Genomic DNA, 21,146 nt, shown 5'->3' with positions numbered 1-21,146 from the left:
GGTAGAATGCTGAAGTTATACAGAGAGGAGGAGAATTACTGAAAGTCGATGGGTCAATCCATTTTTCCACCATTTCTTTTGCAGGTCCGCATCTAAGCTTTGACACTTTCCTTTTCTCTTCTTTAATGGTGTTGCCCTGATAATGGGGTGAATCTTCACACCTTGATAACAACAGAGAGACCATGCTGATAAGTTCCAGTCGCATCACCTAATTTGAATTCTGAATACAACCTAAATTGTATTTCCTGGAGCATTTCTAGAGCCAAAATTCATTTTCCTCTGATTTCAGAGTACTCTCTTTCATTTTTCCTGATATTGCTGAATCCCTTATTATCACATAAGGCATATATTGATTTATTTTCTTCCCTGCATTCACTTTTTTTCTTATTCATTTTTTTATGGAACTTTTATTTTAAACCTTGCTAAACTGAGCAGAAACAGTAGAGAAAGGAGGAGGAGAGGCCTTTGAAGAGGTGCTGTTGAATACATGAGCATAGTTTATAGCTCAAAAAATGTTGGGAGAGAGATTGGCTGCAGCTTTCAAAATCACTGGCCTCGGTCAAACAACTAATAACCAAATTACTGTGAAAATGAATGAGCTTGGTGCCATCTCTGACACCATGGGACTGATAGCATTTTTTGAGGGCTTTGCAACAGTTGGTGCTAAATTTGGCCTGCTGCAATAGCTTCACTCAGCTAGGAGGCAGATGTTAGGACTTTAACTAGTCGAGGGAGCTGTGCACACATCTGTTGATTGTGTCAAAATGTCCTTGTATTTTCCGTATTTGCCAGATTCCTGACTAAGTCCCAGTTTCCACATTAGTTACTGCATTCCACGGGTCTGTCTATGTTCTCTGAATGGAGACAACCATAGGGCCATTTGTTCAGATTTATACTGTTTCTACTCTCTAATAATGAGCTCCAGTGAAAGTAGACATGTCCATATGATTTGGCTGCACTGTAATTTTGTATTAAAGAAAGGCATTATTGCTCAGTGTTAGACCAACAAAAAAGGGGCCATTTAAATACTTGGGGAAAAAAACAAATGGCAAGTGTGTTTTTAAATTTAAAATAAAGCTAACGGAACTATAAATAATATATTGTGGATGGAGTGCATTCAGTTGTCATGGGGATAAAGTCTAGAATATAGTGCACTTTGAGTGGCGTGTGGCCCTCAAGGCGATAATAGGCTTTCAAAAAGACTATCTTACAGAGGGCCTTGCTGTCTTCTGGGGCAATGAACATCAGCTGCTACGTGGCTCCATACAGAAGACATAATGTCAATTTCAGACACTGCTGGAGCCATAAACCCATTTGAGAAACTAGTGAGAATGCGCTAAAATTGGTCACTCAACATGGAGGTCAGTGGGCATTGATTAGAGGTGTTAGTTACAGTGATTCTTTGATTTTTGGAAGGTATGGAAATAACACCGTTCATTCACAGGACAGGAATTATTCAGCGCATGGAAAAAAATGTAATAATAGTAAATTAATTCAATTATATAGAGCAGTGGACTGATGTCTTCTGGTTTGGGACTGTGATGACTGTTGGCACAGGATGACCACAGGGCCTGTGAGTTAACAGTATGGACAGAGAGAAACCCTTGGAACTATGGGAGTGTGATGTCATTCCAGGTCTGATAATTATCCAAAGTTTCAAGTGATTAATAAGTGTGCAATGATGAACATAATAATGTTTGATGAGAAGTTCAGCCCATCTAGGCTTGTCAGTTTGCTCATCCCTAAGGGGCATATCCTAATTATTCTACTGCTCTACGACTAACTTCTACCACTATCCCTTTACTTGAACAATGCACTATAATAACTACATTACTTCACAAGTATAACATAACATAACAACTTGTATAAACTGTTATGACAGTATATTACAGCTTATGACCTACGTACACTTTCATAATGTATGCAGAAATTATTTTCGGTAACTTATTTTTAATGTTTTATACAATTTGTTACATACATTATTACATGTATTATTACAATGTTATGACATTGTTCTTCATGTGTAATGTGCTGTCATGTCTGGCAGAAACAAATGGGGTAACTGGTCTGCATCTCGTATTGGAAGCTCACTAGCTAACAGTGATGTTTAAATTGAAGTGGAAGTCTGCAAATGGATAGGAAGAGGTTGGATCAGGGCATGCTTTTTATTTTTATATCTTTCCCTGTTTTCTTTTTTTTTTTTTTTGCCTCTCGATTCATCACCGTATCACCCGCATATGGAGTGCTGTATCTGACTGCTCAGATATGAAGATTTTACACTCTACAGTCCATATAGTACTGTAGGACAGAGGCTAGAACCATTTATAACTCACATCTTTGCTTGATATCAACCAGCTGCATGTGAGCATCTTTTTCAATGTTGAGAGTATTAATTAGTGGTATCCCAGGGGACACTAGCCCACTTTAACCATTCCCATGCTGGAACTGAACCAATGGTGTTTCACTGTTGTGGACTCCTAGATACATTTAGGCTTATTATACAGTAGTTGGCTAAAAAAACAATGCAGTCTCAAACATCGGGGGGAGCAACCTTGACTCATCCCTTCTTGTTATTATGGATAGACCACAGGATACTGGAGCAATGAGACCCAACTGACCAATCGACTTCAAAAGTCACAGTTTTTGGTCAAACCTGACTAGCTGTAGCAGAAGGTTAAGCATTGAGGTCATGTCTGTATACCGTAAGAATGAGGGCATCAGAAGCCAGCATATCACAATATATCTGATGGTTTTTGCAAACAACCTTACCGCAATGCATCTCCATAACTGTCCACCTGCTCCATTGTTCACATCATGCAAACGTTTATGCATCACCAGGGATACCCTCTGCTGTTTTGCAGAAAGGAATTTGGCGCATTTTTATAATTGATGAGCTGTGTCAGTCAACATCGCGTCAGCGCAAAGAGTGAGCGTGCTCGGGCAGGAGCTCATTAGAGCAATCTCTTAGCATGCTACAGGATGTTAGTGGTACTCAGAAATTTCAGACTGTCTTCCCCCGCAATGGTAGAAGCAAATCCCTTGGTGAGACAGAGTTGAGCAGACAGGCGAATATTCCCATTCCCAGTTCTCCTCAGGGGAAATTCCATAATTTTTCATGTGCATTTTTATTCGGATGTGCCTTTTTTAATATATGTATTTTTGAACCATAATATAAGAATCTGTATGTGTGTGTCTGTTTGTGTGTGTATGTATGTGTGTGTGTGCTACTGTGCTGTCATGTAAATGGTGTCCGTTGGAGAATATAAGGTTTTCTATCTTAATGACATAATTGGAGGCCCCAAAAAGATGGAAACTTGATTTCCCTGCTGTTTCAGATGTCAATCAGCTGCTTTGTTGTAGGTTGTCCCATGAACCCTCAGGACTGTGGATAACCACTACCACGTGTAGACACCACCGCCATATAAAAGTCTTCCCTTGTGCCTTTGAGATGAATCGTACTCTGACCAATTTCTCTTTAACTGCCATCTTGTTCAAAGGTTTAGACAGTCGTTGACATCTTACTATTCTTTTCTGTTGGTACGTTTTTTTTTTTTTTTTTCAAATGCTTCATCTACTGTCTAATTAAATTTGTTTGCATGCAACCTGCTGGCTTTCATTGGCATATTAAGCTTCTTTTTATGTTGCATAAAACATGATGTCTCTGTGTTAGGAGAGAAACAGTGGAAACGCTCACGTTTTTAATAGATATCTTACCAATAAAAGATAACAGTGGTAGAAAGGTGAAGAGAAACAGTGGAAACCCTCACGTTTTTAATATATATCTTACCAATAAAAGATGACAGTCGGAGAGAGGTGAGAATTTGTGGCCAAAACGCAAATGCAGTGTTATGGAGCTAGTATCTGCAAGAATATATAGTTCATGGCTTGAATGGTGACCATTTGCAATTATTTGTGCAATACACTGACACAAATGCCAACCCCCTTCTTACTGCAGGTAGTGTTCTGTGTTGGGAATAAAGTCATCTTATTTTCATAGAGCCTAGTTTCAGCCTCTGGGTGCTCCACTCTCAAGAGGCACTGATTACCATTCTCACCAAGAGCCTTATGTCATTCAAGCAATCTTTAAAAAATAAATAAATAAATGAACCAATGTCTAAATAAATACAATCATCATGTGCGCTTAAATGCTTCTGCCTGTGCTCGTTAAGGTGAATTCTGGAGTAAACAGCACACGGTCAGCCCTACAGGAGACTGGCTTTTTAGTTAGATTTATGCATTTATATATTTATGTATTCATATGTGCCCTTTGACTGATGAAGAAGTAGTGCACACACATTTTACTGGGAAGCAGCAGAATGAGAATTGGGCCTTTACATCATTCTTGAGCATGGCTTCTGTTAATCAAACCACACTTGGCCATCTCCTGAACTTTCTGATAGAAAATAGGAATTGCATTTTGATTCCAGCAAGAGTCACATGATCACCTATCATTAGGTATTGGTAGAGATTTGCTCAACCTCTAAGAGTGTCTTGTATAGTTTTGACATAGTCTGGGCATTAGACTTTATATCTAGTGTAATTTTGTATGTATACAGTGTATAACACCTCTGCAGTGCATTCTTGTGTTGTGAAGCTGTAATAAGCATCAAATCCTGTGAAGGCTAACATGCATCATGACACAATTGACTATATTTATAACTGTGTTTTTATTTATTTTATTTTTTTATTTTTGACATGTCTGCTGTAATAATGGACTTTTAAAAAAATTCCTCCCAAAGAAGGTAATCCTATGACTATGAATATGTCATCTTTACATTACGAGAGCCTTAAAAAGATACGCTATATGACCAAAAGTATCTGGACACCTCTTGGTCTGGGGTTATTTTTCATAGTTTGGGCTAGGCCTTTTAGTTCCAGCAAAGGGTGGACCAACTCCATATTATTGCCCATAATTTTGGAGGTGTTCGATGTCAAGTGTCCACATACTTTTGGTCGTGTAGTGTATATTTGACATAAACTGTGACAAGGGCTCTAAAACAAAATCCACTAGTACAAGTCTAGATTCATGCTATGCCGTACTGCTGTATCAACTTTGAAAATAGCCTAAAGAAGCAGGAGTTTTAAGTGGCTGTCTGCAGTTTATATATAAGTTTTTAAATCAGTGAGCATTCAGATGATTCCTTTTAGGAAACACTGCCTGAAGTATTCTAGGAAACTTGCTGGAAGCCACACTTGTCAGAGACAGGTTTGACAATAGAGGGTAGTGATGAGTGGAGCCTGCAATAGAATATGACTGTCACACAATCCATAGGCTGCTTAGTAGTCTGCACGCTCATCGATTCTAAACTGGAAATGTTTAAGCTACATTCCTTCAGAGTGAACTGTGGCCTCGCTGAATTTTAAAGGAGAAACGCCCAACGGAACAGACACATTTTGAAAAGCATTATGTGTTAGCCCACAGGTCACTTCAGACTCCAGATTCCATGCTCTGCTGACAGTTTTCATGTTTGTGTGTATGCGTGTGTGTGTGTGTGTGTGTGTGTGTGTGTGTGTGTGTGTGTGTGTTTATTTTTCTTTCTAGACAATCCAAGTCTCCTCAGTCATGTCCCTGTCACAGTCCAGGTCTTAGATGTCAATGATAACCCGCCAGAGGTCGCCATAGACGACGAGGTCATCGTGTGTGAGAGTTCTAGGCCGGGTCAGGTGACTGACACCCTCTTCTTCTTTTTCTCCAAGCTGTCCTTCTGACTTATACTGTACATCATATTCTCTCTGTGCCACCGTATCCCTCTCTCTCTTTCTATCTCTCCTCCATTTTCTCTTTCTCTCAGTCGCTGCATTTCCCTTTCTTTGTTTCTCTCTTCCCCCATCTTTTACTTTCTCTTTTCTAGCTCTCTCTCTCTCTCTCTCTCTCTCTCTCTCTCATTCTCTCTCTCTCTCCCTCTCTCCCCCTCTCCCTCCCTCCTCCATGATGTGTTTAACAGCAGTGCAAGATTTATCTCCGGCACCACAGTCTCGCCTGGCCTCTTGAGCCCATAAATTATTCAGCGGGCGCTGATGTCCCCACAAGCAGATAGCGCCGCTTTAAGCACACAGAGCGAGCGGGAGGCTAGAAAATGCTAATCATCGTTCATTCAGATGGGGCACGTGTGCAGCAAAGCGCAGCCGCTCAGATGCACATCACATTCACATTTTCTCTTCATATTTTTCCATTTAAATGAAGATTACAGCGCGGAGGCAACACAATCAGTTAGCGGGGCCCGGATTGCGATGGCTGATGCATTTTTAGAGGAAACATCAAGAGTATTTAGACACGGCGGCACAGTGCTAACCGAGGAGATGCACTAGGGAAATGGGGATGGGGGGTGTACTGTAGAATATTCACTTAAGATTATTTGCGAAAATAAGACTGAGACACGAGTGGAATTAAGTTATGCTTTTATCGTTGTCAGGAAATAGAAACTTCAAGTCTCAAGGACTAGCAATGCTAGTTTTTCATTTGAAATTGCTGCATGTAGAGCAGAAACAACAAAACACTGCTTATCACCAGCAGGATTCTGGTCATGGAAAACCATTAACCATGTCTGTTGATAAGACACAGACCTGACTGCAATCATCATTTGTCCTTAACTTTGACTGTCCTCTGTGATGAAAACCAACACTCCAGGTCTGAGTGTAAATTATAGCATTCTAGTCACATTCCCTAACATTGCCCAGCAATGTCAGTTTAAAATTTGTGGTGACGAAATAATCCCCTATGTTTTTTTATGGATTTAGAGGGCATTATGTAAAGTTGTGTCAGGTTTCTACACATACAAATAGTAACATTTATGCATTGACCTCCATTTGGCATTTATCTCATGCCAAATGTGTAGGAATCCAGCCATTTTTACAGACCACTATATCAACAGAGACGATACTAATGAGGACATGAGGGAAACACTGGCCAATGTGCCCCGTGCAGAGGAACTGTTATTGTAAAAGCCTCAAGCTGACGGAAAGATATAATTGGTCCTCCCTCCAGCTTTGTTGATTTTTGATTGGGCAGGAGGGTCCAGTTATATTCACAGACATATTCAACATTTCAACGCCCTACTTTCCTGCTGCTTCATACTGACTTTGCATTGGCATATAGAGGCAAGGACAAGCAAGTATTTTATATGATAGATAGATAGATAGATAGATAGATAGATAGATAGACAGATAGACAGATAGATAGATAGATAGATAGATAGATAGATAGATAGATAGATAGATAAGTAAATACATTTCATTCCATGATTGCACTGGAATAAATGTTTTTTTTTCCACTGTTTTTTGTTTTTGTTTTATTCCTCAAGGTGATTCAGACCATTAGAGCTTCAGATAAAGACAACTTTGCCAATGGCCGTTTCTCCTTCACTTTACCAAGTGACCTGCCCGTCAATCCCAACTTCACCCTCAAGGACAACGAAGGTACTGAATAGTTACTGATTAAATTTAGCACTGCAGGTTGTTTATGAAAATGTATGGGTTTAATGTTGTAGCTCTCTCACATGCGTGAAAAGTACACGGTGCATGTCTCATTTGTGTGCTCCCATGCTTACAGTTCAGTTAAATAAAATGCACTCAAGTAGCACAAAATGGCCTCCAGCTGTGAAACCTGTTCTTCGGATAATGGAACTGTATGCTAAGAACTGAGAACACTGCGACACACCAGTTTTATACAAATAATTAAATACTAATTAAATAAAGATGTTTGATGATGAAGTTTCAGAAAACATAAGCGCATGATGAAACGTTACATTGTGTGTAAATCTGTCGTTCCCTTGAGGGAACATACTCGTTGGATTTAACTACAAGGAATATACATCCTGGGATTTTCCCGTAGTGGGTAGGCCACTGCCCCTTTTAGGTGCTCCATCAATGTAGTTTGCTGAGACTCCACTGGTGAAAGGTGCACCTGAATTTAGAGCTTACTGAGGTTATCACTTTAAATGAAAGGGAAAAGGCCAAGAGTGGGTCATTGCCATGGCAACTACCACTGCCTCATCTCTCAATGTCTCACGGCCACATCTGCGGATGTTCTGATCCGGCAGGTTTCTGTCTTAAAGGGAACCCCGCCTGTTAAGACTTGTAGGCCTTAATATGGTGTAAACCTTCAATTATATAAATATGTCATAAAAGCCACATGAAAGATTTTAGGTTGACTCGTAGGTCGCCATTGTTATTACCCTCGCAGTGAGTGCTGGGTAGCGATGTCAAACGGCTGCCCGGGTCTCCCGGTCCATTGCTCTTGTCCATTGAGCGGCATTGAAAATGTCTTCTGTTCAGCCTTTTCGACTCGAGCCAGAGTGGGACATTACTCAGCAGGAAAGCACCGAGGACAGCCCTCATCAAATAAATCAAAACGATGAATGCCAAGGGCCAGAGGAGACGACAGTAGGGCATAAGAGGTGTCTGTGGAGCAACTGCTCGCTATGCCAACAGAGACAGAGAAGTTGTCTGCTGTAAAGTGCTCCACTTTCTAGCCGCAGATGTTCAAAGTCACTTGACTATTTGGATCAATAAAACTCACTTTTTGGTGAAACTGAAATGTGTACATTATCCCCATTCATTTAAATGAGTTAACGTTATTAGTGATCCATGTCATATGAGCTTAAGACAGTAATAGTACCTCTGTTAAATGCGTAATCCCTAATGATAATATCTGCTGATACACTAATATGTTTAGCTAATGAATCCGTCCTATTCACAGATATTCCATGTATCACATCAAATTCTGTGGCATTGTATTGTCACAGAAACTGCTGGACAAAACAACTTAACTTCCAGTGCAACCATTTTACGTCATCTACCCAAAGTGCATTGCGCATCTAATCTAATAATGGTGATCTCCATTGGTCAAAATTTCTATTAAAGGCTTTGGATTTTTTAAATAAGTGAAATATTTTGTGTGGTTTTTACAACATATTTCCATAGTTGAGGGCATTTATGACATATCAAACCATAAAAGTTCCCTTTAACAGATAGACAGAGCAGGATCTGACTCCTTTTGAGTTCCTTGATGCACTATTACCGTGGAATTTTTCATCAATCTGGAAACCCCACAATTTAATTTGATTTAAAAAAGGAAGGTAAGAATAGGATGACTTCTGCTCTACTTGTGAAAGGAATGTCATGATAGAGCTGTCCTTGGAGTGTAAATTACCCCTTCAATTATTACAGGTACATTTCATGCATGAAGCCTCTGTCTGCTAAGCCATTGCTTTCATTTAACACCCTGCTTTGGATCACACACAACCAGATGGTTATTTCATTTATATTTACAATCAGTGTTGCTAAGGTTGTGTCATTGGCTCTAATTTTGTAAAATATGCCATCTGATCTTCTTCGATGGAGAGAGGAGCTGAGTGATAGACTCAGATCAGTTAGTAATTAATTAAATGAGCTAGTAACGAATCCAGTGACTCTTCACTCTGACACTGCTTTCTTGAATTTTCAAGCAAGTGAAAATCAATGAGCATCTGGCAGTAGGAGCCAACAATGGCTTACATTGTATTAAACCCTCTCGGTTTACCTCATGTACAGTATATCACTGAAGAAGATCTGGCTGTAGTCCCTTCTCAAAGGTGTACTGACTCTGTCCTCTTTGAGACATGAACCAGTGAAGTTCTGCATGCAGGTTCCAACAGCACTTGGTTACACTGCCAACTTGTACACAGAACAGGGAGAGGTAGATTTTACAGTAGAAAGGCTTTGAACTAAACACTGCTCAGATCTTTCTCATTGAAAGGACCTGTTTGCCTAGCAGTCTGGTAAGGACCACTGATGCCAGTCTTCTATAAAAGTGTCACATCAGTGGATAGCACTTTATAATGTGTTCCAGTTATTAATATGTAAAAAAAAAAAAACATGCAACTGCATTATGTATTTTGTAATAAATAAGGAAAAAAATATAGTTTCCTCTATATACATAATTCAACAATACATATATTATTAATGTGTGCATGTCAGCATTACTGTATATTAGCCAAATTACGCCCCCCCAAAAAAAAAAAAAAAATAAAAAAGCATATATAATATTGTTTCAATTTATTAAAATGAAATAAGATGTTCTTATTACATGTTACATAATTCAGCCACAGTAAAAAAAGAAGTCGGAATAAGCCTACTCCCCAGGGTGCAGACAAAATGTCAAGATACATAAACAAAACCATTTTATGTTCATCAGCGTGGTTAATTTGACCCTAAATCCTTAAAATATGAATGACTGTCTCAGCCATTAGGTCTGATTACACTGTTTTCATGCATGTGAAAAATTAAATGTGGGAATATTTAAATAAGTGGCACTTTAATAGCATCAAGTATTTTGAAAGATATAAAAAATATCATGGGAGAAGTCTGAATTAAACTTTAATTATGTTGATGAAAGAGCAAGGCTCTCAGTGATAGTTTCGTTTTTTTTCTTTTTTTTCCCTCCTAAATCTGCACATCGGTGGACCTTTAAACTCTTAGAATACATCAGCAGGTGCTGTCTAACTGTAAAACAGAAACTCAGTTAGCCAGGACTCAACTTATACATATTAATGTGCATTTGTCATCCGAATATCCATTGCTGCATATGAGATGGTGTCAGACTTATTATAAAATGTGTACACAGTACAAGCTGTGAGCTCTTGTGCATTTTTAATGCAAGAACATGAAAGAATATCTAAGTATCTGGCCATCACAGCTTTCTCACTCATGAGTAAATAAATGTACCATGTAATTTGTTGCTGATATTTGTTATTGAATGCATTTTTTATAAAATGCCCCAACTTGTATTGACTCAGGGGAATAATGAGCTTCAAGGCAGAGTTGCTATATCAAGGTTTTTACACAGTGGAAGTCCAGAAGAACCACTAGAACCCACATAGATTACAGAATGATTAAAAATGATAACCACAACTCACAGAAGCAAGTATGCGTTTTCACACTTGGCTGAAATTATGATCATGTGCCTCTACACACAGGGGACGCATTAGCCTTGAAATTCAGCTGTTCATAGGAGGCGAGTCTGAAATATGAGGATCAGGCTCCATTATCAATCTTCAAAAGGCTCTCACTTCTTCATTCTGTTCATGCAAAAATAGTATTGATTTAAGTTATGTCAAAATATAGCTGGATTAGAGTACACGTGCTGGGTGGTTTCAACGTTTCACCTGAACAATGTCACTACAAACAAAACAACACTGTGGATAAGGTTTCCTCCGTCCTTGTTTCCACGCCTCTTCTCCTTTTTCGCTTTCATATTTCCTTCTTATTTGTTCAGAAATAATCAAGGAAAGGAACCAATGGAAGGAAAGGAGAAGACATTTTTAAGAATTCAAAGCCAGCCCTGGTCTGTCTGCAAGGGTTCTATTCATTCAACCGCTGTAGGCAGCTGGCTGTTGTTTCCCAGAGTTCCTTATCGTGTGCCTAGTGTGCATTAAGATGATTGTCTGCTTTTTAAACTGTTAAGCATTGGGCAGATTAACCTGATCTGCTTGTCTCTTTTGATTAGCCATAGATGTACACTTTTGTTGAACCACCAAATCCCTTACCATCCAAAAAAGACTAATAATACAATAAAAATAATAAAGGAAAAAAAAGGATGATAATTGCTGTATATAATCTGATAAAATACAAAAAAACTAAAACTAAAAAAAGAAAACCTTATTTTTCAGGAAATTCCCTGCATACCACATCCAAGAAATATATTCTTAGGGGTTTAAGAGTAAAGACAAAACAAAAAACAATAGAGAATAATATACAGGAAGGGGTTTTATTATTTATGTGGCTTTGTTCTACACCATTGTGTATGCACTGTTTGGCAAGGTTAAAGAAATAAAGCAAAGCATTTTAAAGCAATTTTTGTCATTCAGGATGTGTCTGTGGGAAGATTTAAATATTTAACAGCATACATTAGTCTAATAACTCTTTTGATGCTATGCAGATGATTAAAAACTTTCCTCAATTAGATTCCATCTTGCGTAACTCCTCAGGGAATGGGTCTTTAATATCTAAAGGGTCAGAGAGGTGGACAACGAGGAAGAGGAATTGGTCAAATTTACTTAAATCATTTGCTGAGTGTGAGTTGAATATGTTTAATCCAGTTTCCAGAGCAATTTAAACAGGAAATTATATGTATATATATATATAGGATCACTCTATATGGATGTAAATATGATCAAATGTAACAAATGTAAGCTGGCAGTCTGCACTGTAACCACATATTTCATTTAAAATCCAATGCGCTAGAGTACAGAGCTAAAACAATACAGATGCGAGTCTTACAGACTGCACAGTCTGTGCATGTTGTTTATGTTTTTTGTTGCTATTGTTGTTGTTGTTGTTGTTGTTGTTGTTGTTGTTGTTGTTGTAACAGACACTAAGGTTGGCTGCCAGGGAAACTATCCATACTTCCTACTTTTCTTTTTCTCTTTCCACCTGACGCATCTAATCGATCAGGATCGACCCACTTTCTCTTTGTGTTATGAGAATGGAAAAATAAACATCTTGTCGCATTCATGTGAAAGTTTTATCTTGAATAGTTCATTGGAGCTAGCCATTAATTTCAAGTTGAATTGGACTGTAAGCAGGTAAAAACCTGAACTTGGTGATAAGCCAGCTTGCCCTCGAGACACATTTTCTAGTTGCCGCACGGGAAGCCTATTCCATGGGTTTTTCATTCTAAGAAAACAGCCCTTGCTGCCCTTTGAGCAACTCAGACCCCAATTTTGCAATGTTTGCTAGAGCAGAATGGCTCACTGTAAGCTGAGAGACAGCGTCCCAGCCTTTCATTCAGTATGAGAAGCCACACTCTTCAACACCGGCCTTGTCACCCGAGACATTATCACTCCTAACATTAAATCTGGCATTGTTATGCATTATGCATACTTTAGGATAAAAGATACTGCTGTTGTTTGGCCCTTGAAGGAGATCGTGAATAATCATTATTGCTCTGAACATGTTAGTATAATGCAGGAATATAGTGTCGTAAAAATGTGTTAACTCCACTTGATCCCCTTTGGACTAACAGAATGTCTTTTCATGTTGAGTAAACAACACTTGATATTCTACTGCAAATATTTTTTTGTTAGTTTTTTTTTTTTTAGGAGGGGGGGAGGTGGGGGTGTTTCTACAAGTTTTTCTGTTGTCACTGTTCAGACTCTTCACTGCACTTCTCAACGACCTGGAACTCGTTGAGTTTTACTTTTCAGGTCGAGAGCTGTGTTTTTTGGTAAAATTACTGCATATTCAAAGGAGTTACAAGATATTGCACCATGACGGTCTTGTCAAAGAAACATCGAGCACAATCTGAGGCAAACACACTCCTGTGCTTACATTTCAGTTAATCTCTTTAAACACTAATGCGGTTTGAGCCCCGTGGTGGGGTGTGCCCTACAGAAAAGGAACCATAATTGCAGAAATGTGACGGAAAAACAGTGACAAAATTGGAGTTTCTCAGACCGCTCAATAATATATGAAAGGCATTGATGGAAACATCATTAACTGTGTTGTAATCTGTACTTCCTCAAACACTGCAAATTCAATTAAATGAAATGTGGAAAACCTTATACTCCCCAACCCTCACTTCCCCTTAGATATCCTTTTATTAAAGGCTAGAGATATTTCTGTTTACCCTCCTCTAGTCAATGGGCATTAAGTAATGAGTTTTGACATCCAACTCATGACCTGTACTGTACATCGGCATGCTAATTTAAATCTGAAGTAAAATAGCACAGATTCCCTACATAAGAGAATATCCAGTGTTAATTCAGCTGTAACACTGGGACCTACTGTTATCTGTTTGTACTAAATTAAAACTGTTAGAGTTTAATTAACACTGGATATTTTACTGTGTAGGAGTTTCCCACGGATCATTTTTTTGCATACAGTGGTGTGTTCCCACTGTATCCAACCTGAAGACCCCCTCACTCCACTAAAAACACTTGCATGCACACACACACACACACCAGTATACTCACTGCCTGGAATTCCCATGAGCCTGAGCATTTCCATAGACCTGTGTTTCTAGGTTAAAAAAAAATTAAAAAAAGAGTTGCATTTTTGAATACAGAGGCCGTGACCACGCATACAAATTTACAGTTGAGCCATAAAAATCAAAACACCCCCAACTTCTTCTCCCCCCTTTTCTTTTTCTTCACGGCTCCTTCAGGATGTGAGAGGTGATAACTTGGCATGCCTCAGGTGCGCCTGAGTTAATAAAAATTTGAGTCCCTGCCACCTTAACGACTGTACACCAGAGCAGATATTCATAAGAATGGAAAGGGAACGTAGGACCCCGTCAGACTGACAGGCTACTGCGGACGATTTGAGAGGGAGATGCACTGATAACCACAAGAAAAATGAAGTTGCAGTTTTCATATAAATATAAGGAATATTGTACATCCTATCAAAAGACCTACATTTCAGATTCAAGTATTTGGGTTTAATTTGATGTTTATTCCAAAGGGCACCTGGAGTGCTTCCATTATTATTTATTTATTTATTGACTTATTTTTTCTAAGGAAAATGATCAGTTCATATAGACTTTATGAATTAACTTTTAGGATGGCGGCTGCAGTGCAAGGTGCATTATTAGTGTGTCCAACCCAACACTTTCTCAACATTCATTTTCCTGCAGGTTTGCTTGCTCCAGAGATAACCATTTGTGAATAGTTTCAGGCTTCCGACAGTATATACAGATGCATGAATAAAAGATGAAGTAGTGATTGTATTTTTTTTTCTTTTTGTTTTGCTTTTCATAGAGCCGGTGCAAGCCAGGCGGTGTCATTGCTCAAACTGGAGCTTCAGTAGTCCGTATTCAAACAGTATTGGTCCTTAAGTTTAACCACAAATTAAATTATCTTCCGTAAGACATTTTTCGTCAGTCCCTGAACTCAATGTTTGGTGTTAAAGAGTGAGTCAGAGTGAAGCGTGTGTTGAACGCAGGCCCAGGCTGAGCCGGTGCACGCGGGCACCGCGCGGTACTCCCGCTAACTCCAGGGGCGCGTGTGTTTGTGCTCCGACCCCGCAGACAACAGCGCTAGCATCGTGGCGCGGAGGCGGCGCTTCAGCAGCTCGTCCCAGGAGCTGTACCGGCTGGCGGTGGTGGTGTCGGACGGCGGGGAGCCCGAGCTCAGCAGCACCGGCACGCTGACGCTGCGGGTGTGCGCGTGCGGCCGCGGGAGACACGCCCGGACCTGCCAGGCCCAGGCCTTCCTGTCCGCCGCCGGGCTCAGCACCGGAGCCCTCATCGCCATCCTGCTGTGCATCGTCATCCTGCTGGGTAAAACGCGTCCCTCCCCCGTCGTCTCAACCCCGTTCACGGTTCACCGCGCGGTCAATGCTCGCCGCGGCGCAGTCACCGCCGGTTAGGCGGGCTAGCAGGAATGAGGATAAACATTTCCAGGTACACTCAGACTCGAATGGAAGAATGGTAATTTATTGTGGAAACCGATGCGTTTTGGCGTCTGGCCTTCATCGGGGGTTTCGCGAGAGCCCATATGCCATTCGGCTCGGTGCGCTACTGAAATGGTTCCAGGGCACTCTGTTTTTCTTCAGATCTAACAGGAATAAAAACTCATTTGGGATGGAGGAAATGTCGCTATTTGGCAACTGGAAAACCCTCTCCCTGTTAAGAGATGGCAGAATACCTCAGAAGCAACAGAAAGTGGGGGGGGGGTGTTAATAGAGGACAGGAGAGATGAGAGAAAGAAGAGAAAGTGAGAGAGTGAATAAAGATATATAGTGCGAGAGGGACAGAGAAAGACAATGAGAGCATATATCGGTACTTACAGAGAGGGGGAAAGGGTCAGGAATAGACAGTGAAAGGGCAGATAGAGAGGTAGAATAGGGGTAGAAAAATATATTAGAGGAGGAGGAGATTTACCGGGATGAAAGGGCATTATATTACTCTGTGTGGAGATCTGAATACCTATCTGTTTTAGCCATTGTGCATCATCTAACAACGTCTGTCAAAGGACCACAGTCCGTGAAGCACAATTCCATATATCTCTGCTGAATGACATTAAAAAGCTTACAATTCCCTTGGATGTTTCCCATTTGGAATGATTACAGTTACAGATATTACAGGTTGAATGCTCAATGCTGGAAGATGAGAAATTTTTCACCTCCTATATGTCAAATCCAGTTTCCAGCCCAGAACATTCTGATAAGACATCTGGGGGGGAAGCTTAAGCTGATATAGGATTTTTTTTCATCTTCAAGGTTTTCAGGGGTTTACTAGTAAGTCTGTTATGTTGTACATTTCTACATTTCAACAAAAATAAAGGTATTTTCATTGAAATCTTTGCACTTTCATGTGCAGAATTTGCACTTTAATTAAATACTTTTTAGTAAATTGCTAATTTGCTTGCGATAAAGTTTTAGCACATGCTAATATGTATCAAATGTTGTAAAAAAGGAGGTTTCCTTGTATATGCTTATTATTATTATTATTATTATTATTATAAGTAGCAGTACTACTTAGTACTAGCAGTATAATTAGCAGCAGCTGTACTACTAGTAGTCTAACTTATAAACTCAACTGTATTCTGCTTCTTCCACCACCATTTAAAACTGCAACTGAACACAGCTATCTATCTAGCCAGCCACTTCAGTCATATTCCTAATGCTATTTTCAGTATGCTGCAGTTTATAATCTAGAAATAGAAATTAAAAATGTGTTCAGACTTCTTTATCTTTCTTACAACTGCAGACAGAGGAGAATAAAGGGCATTTCTGGTATGAAATTAGATACAAATAAAGCCATATTTTAATGTAATTTAAATGTGAAAAGGCTAGGCAACTTCTGATCAATGGTCTCCATTCTTGCAAGGAAAATTGCATTTGGGATTGTCAGAAAATCATAAGAAATGCACTTACAGCCACACATGCCATCACTAAAGGTAACCTATAAAAACCCATTATGTCTTGGTATGTGTCAGAATGCCAAGTATGAAAAGTGTTTTCAGAGGCCAGTGCATCTCCGTTTTTTCTATTTTATTACATTCATTCAAAAGAATACAAAAACCAGCAACAGTCCATCAATAAAAATTGAATTGTTCTGCTCAGAAAATAAGATTTTTTGACTCCTTTTCTCCTGTCAAATTCATCAGCTTATATCTTGGTGAATTTATTTATTTATTTATTTATTTATCTTGAATTACGTACCTTCGTTGGAAGTGATTTGTTTTTTTTTTTTGTTTGTTTTTTTATTTAATTGTATTTGTTTCAGGTTGCTGAAGGGACAAAAAGTGTAGCCTGTGTGTTTGTGTGTGTGTATGTGCGGGTGTGTTTGTGTGTGTGTGTGTGTGTGTGTGTGTGTGTGTGTGTGTGTTTGTATGAGTGTGTGTTTGTTTGTGTGTGCATTTCAGTCTGTGTCTGGGACAAATCTGAAACTCTGTTGTAGATATGAATACATGTTTACAGTGGACTGTGTGTGTACTGCATGGTACTGTTTTTAGTTGTTTATTTGAACCCTCACGCTTTTTTCTTGTTTGGAAATTTGTGCTTGTGTGTTTGCTACCCTCTGGGTACACTTGTTTAAGTAGTTTTTTCCCTGTTGTCTGTTGTGTGCATTTCTAGTATTTCTAAATATTAAACCAATAAAATGTGCACAAAGACATAACAACACGCAGGTTTATCACAGGCTTTATAGGAGAGCAGCGTATGATCTTTAAATTGTGTTCCTGACTCTTTGCAATCTGCAAAATCGTGAGAAGTAACCTGCAGGGTTCAGTAAATGGTATCTGAAGAGCACATAACCCAGCTGCTACTCCGCCGTAATAACAGCTATTACTTTGTCAGAACATTGCCTTTGATTGCCCGTTCTCCTGACCGCACCTCTCTGGTCTCTCCCCCCCTGTCTGCACGTAGCCATCGTCGTGCTGTTCATCAACCTGCGGAGCAAGAAGGCCAAGAAGGAGCCTCTGGTCATGTCTGAGGAGGACGTCCGGGAGAATGTGGTCACCTACGACGACGAGGGAGGCGGCGAGGAGGACACCGAGGCCTTCGACATCGCCGCCCTGCGGAACCCCGCCGTCGCAGAGGAGACCAAGCTCCGCAGGGACGTGAGGCCGGACGGGCGGAGGGCGGCGGCGGCGGCGGCGGCAGTGGCGGCGGCAGCGGCGGCCGGTTGCCGGGGCAGCTGGAGCCCCTCCCTCGTGCTGGACGACGCCGACGTGCAGGTGATCATCAGGCGGAGACTGGTGGACGCGGACCTGGACGGGAGCGTCCCGCCCTATGACTCCCTCCAGACGTACGCCTACGAGGGCCGGGGCTCGCCCACGGGCTCCGTTAGCTCGCTGGACTCAGCCGACGGGCTGTCGGAACCGGATTACAATGACGTGGACGACTGGGGACCCGCCTTCCTGAAACTGGCAGAACTGCTCGGGGAGGTTGAGCTGGAAGCCAGTGGCTAGCTTTTGGCACATAGAAACAAACTAACAAAAAGAAAAACAAGAAACTCTCTCCCTTCCTCTTCTACCCAGTTTACTAATAAAATTTAAAAAGGAAAACCATTTTGGACCATTCCGCTCGTTCACTTTTACTGTCAAAGGAATTACTCTTTCTACCAGGTTCTACAAGCGGGAAATGGTCATTTGATTTTGGAAAAAAAAAAGGAGAAAAGAAAAACCTAAAATGCATAAAAAAGAACATATTTTCCCTGGTGTATATTTTTTATTGCTTAATAAAGTCTGTAATTCCAAATAAGTGTGGTACTGGATGTGAATTTTAACTGACACTAACTGACATAAATGACAATCCAACAAAGTTAGGGAACTGTTCTAAACTAAAGCATTTAGAAGGTCTTAAAGTTTTGATATTCTTTGGTCTGCTTCTTTTACTGTGAGACAATACAAGAGTTTATATTGGCACCTAAACAAAACCAGAAAGCCAGATAGAATGCCATTAAATTGCAGTCACTATTTGTGCATTCGCACTGGAAATATTTTATTATTTCATGTATCACGTAGGACATCAGCTGTTCTGTGTTACTTCAAGTGAATGTTTTCTACGTCAATACATTTGAAGGACGCAGGGCTCTATTTTATATTTCAACATGAAGTACTCATAATTATCAAGAGACAGACAAGTGTTTTAATTGGAGAACTGCAGTATTTGAATGGAAGATAATTGAATCTGAATGCTTGGGTGGTCAGATTACATTTATTTAGAATTATAAATCAGCTGCAAAAATCTGTGTTATGATTCATATACAGTATGATCAATCCTTGGCTTACACAATCTTTTTCTTTTTTTTTTTTTTTGAACAATGCAGTCATGCCTTTATTTAAAAATGCTTAATGATTTCTTGTTAAAGCCTGAAGGACAATTGAAGCTTTAGACAAGGTGAAATTGCGCTTTACTCCCTATATAAGTGTATCTTTTAATTGTGCTGTGTTTTTCCACACATGGCGGTCTGAAAACTGGTGATGCGTTTCACGTGCATAAATTAAATGAGGCTAGGGTGGCCACTCAATCAACTAAAATATTCAGTCAGCAAGCGACAGTCCCAATTGGACAATATTCAAAATTCCATTTCATTTTCATTTGTAGAAGGGATTATTTGCGCATCGATTTTCAAAACGTAGACTTCTTACCCAGGGAAACAGCATCGACCACCATTGATGCTGATGACCCAGATTTATGGAAAGAAGATTAACAGAATAGTGGTCTCAGCTTGTCTGCGCGCACAATACTTCTGCATGTTTCAGTTTCTCATTGTGACAGATCAGCTAATGGATACAACAGAAACAAGCAAATCTTTGTAGCTTACATATACACATCTACCCAGGTAATAGACTCATGAACCATTTAATACACAGTGACATGACTCAGTAAACTAACACAGATGCCAAATCAATTTCTCCTTACCAGTTCAGTGGGCCTTACCATCTGCTGGGAACCCTGTGTAACTGTACATCATTTAAACTTAACAGTGAAATGGAAACACCTGTGAGATTTAGCCTAAATATATTTCAAGTGTTTTATACAACAGCCTTGTTTGACTCCGATAGCTAAATGACAGAACTTGGTTAAGTGAGCCCACGCATGCTTTTAATAGATGTTCATGTGGAAAACCAGGGCAATTCTGTGTCATCTTAGGCCTTTTGAGACAGATTTTTATTTTATTTTATATGTGAACCGAGGTACAATACAGAGCCCAGAAGTTACTACACTCTTCTTTTCCCTAGAATGTGATAAGACCCCAAGTGTAATGGGTGTGTTTTAATTTTTTATTTTGTTTTGTCTTGAGCAGGCATAGCTAGGTGAACAAGCGGAAAGAGAGCGAAACTTTTCATTTCCTTTAAATTGATATATATTTTCACTACAGTGTTTATAAAATGACAAAGTAATGACAGCTAGATATAATCCCTGTCATTCCACGTTTATTTGGAGCAATGCTTTTATTTGCAGAACAGAAATTATTCAAGTTTGCAAGCATGCCAGTATGTTTATGATGACAGCTGACATAAGGTGAGTATTTTCAGCCCTAGAAATAAATGATTGAAGTAACTGGAGATAAAACAGCATTGCCTTTCCTTTGATGTATCGTTATTGGCAGGTAATGAGTGGAGGGTTTCGTGGGTAATGGGACAGATTACCTAGTTTAATTTGATCTTATTTTTGCATCGTGGACGTGTGCTTGCATACAGGTGTAGTGTTAAACGGAGGATGAAACCATGCAATAATATCTTTAGAACTGAAAACTCATTCGGCGAACACATTAATCATGATTTGTGTGACTGACGGTAGCAGTATTTTTGTCAGAACCGGTGCAACACTAAATATGAAGTTCATATTGATTTTGGATGGATAAATAGCATTTTAATGCCTCGGTTGGGTTCCATCACAGCACAGGGATTATGGATAATGCTTTGGTCTATGGCATCTGTCCATGACACCCAATAGATCACTGCTAAATAACCAGGGGCTCTTTTGCATGGTTGCCATCTAAATAACCTGAAGCGCTTCTACATCATTAGCATCTAAATCACCTGAAGCCATTTTACCTTGAGGTTGTTATACCAGACAGTTCTACTTGGGGCCACTCTAGCTGATACTGTTTTACCTGTGACCGTTTCACCTGAGGCTTTTTACCCATGGTAGTAGCATTTGTGTGGAGGCAAGCCTGGGCTCGCTGTGGAGGAATCTCCTATGGTCAAGACCCT

The 21,146-nt window shown here is 39.8% G+C and overlaps 1 protein-coding gene across 1 annotated transcript in view; it reads left to right on the top strand.

The window, feature by feature from the left end:
- The window catches only part of LOC118233001 (cadherin-18-like), a 71,827-nt gene extending 53,143 nt beyond the window's left edge, over nt 1-18,684 (top strand). The window contains exons 9-12 of the mRNA XM_035428291.1: nt 5,543-5,664; nt 7,302-7,416; nt 15,005-15,256; nt 17,848-18,684. Of these exons, the coding sequence (XP_035284182.1) occupies nt 5,543-5,664; nt 7,302-7,416; nt 15,005-15,256; nt 17,848-18,392 (1,034 nt within the window). The 3' untranslated portion in view covers nt 18,393-18,684. The remainder of the gene's footprint in view (nt 1-5,542; nt 5,665-7,301; nt 7,417-15,004; nt 15,257-17,847) is intronic.
- Nucleotides 18,685-21,146: the final 2,462 nt, after the last annotated feature.

The sequence above is a fragment of the Anguilla anguilla genome, chromosome 8, assembly GCF_013347855.1.
Source record: "Anguilla anguilla isolate fAngAng1 chromosome 8, fAngAng1.pri, whole genome shotgun sequence".
NCBI classification, from domain to species: domain Eukaryota; kingdom Metazoa; phylum Chordata; class Actinopteri; order Anguilliformes; family Anguillidae; genus Anguilla; species Anguilla anguilla.
This window is presented reverse-complemented; position numbering and strand designations above follow the sequence as displayed.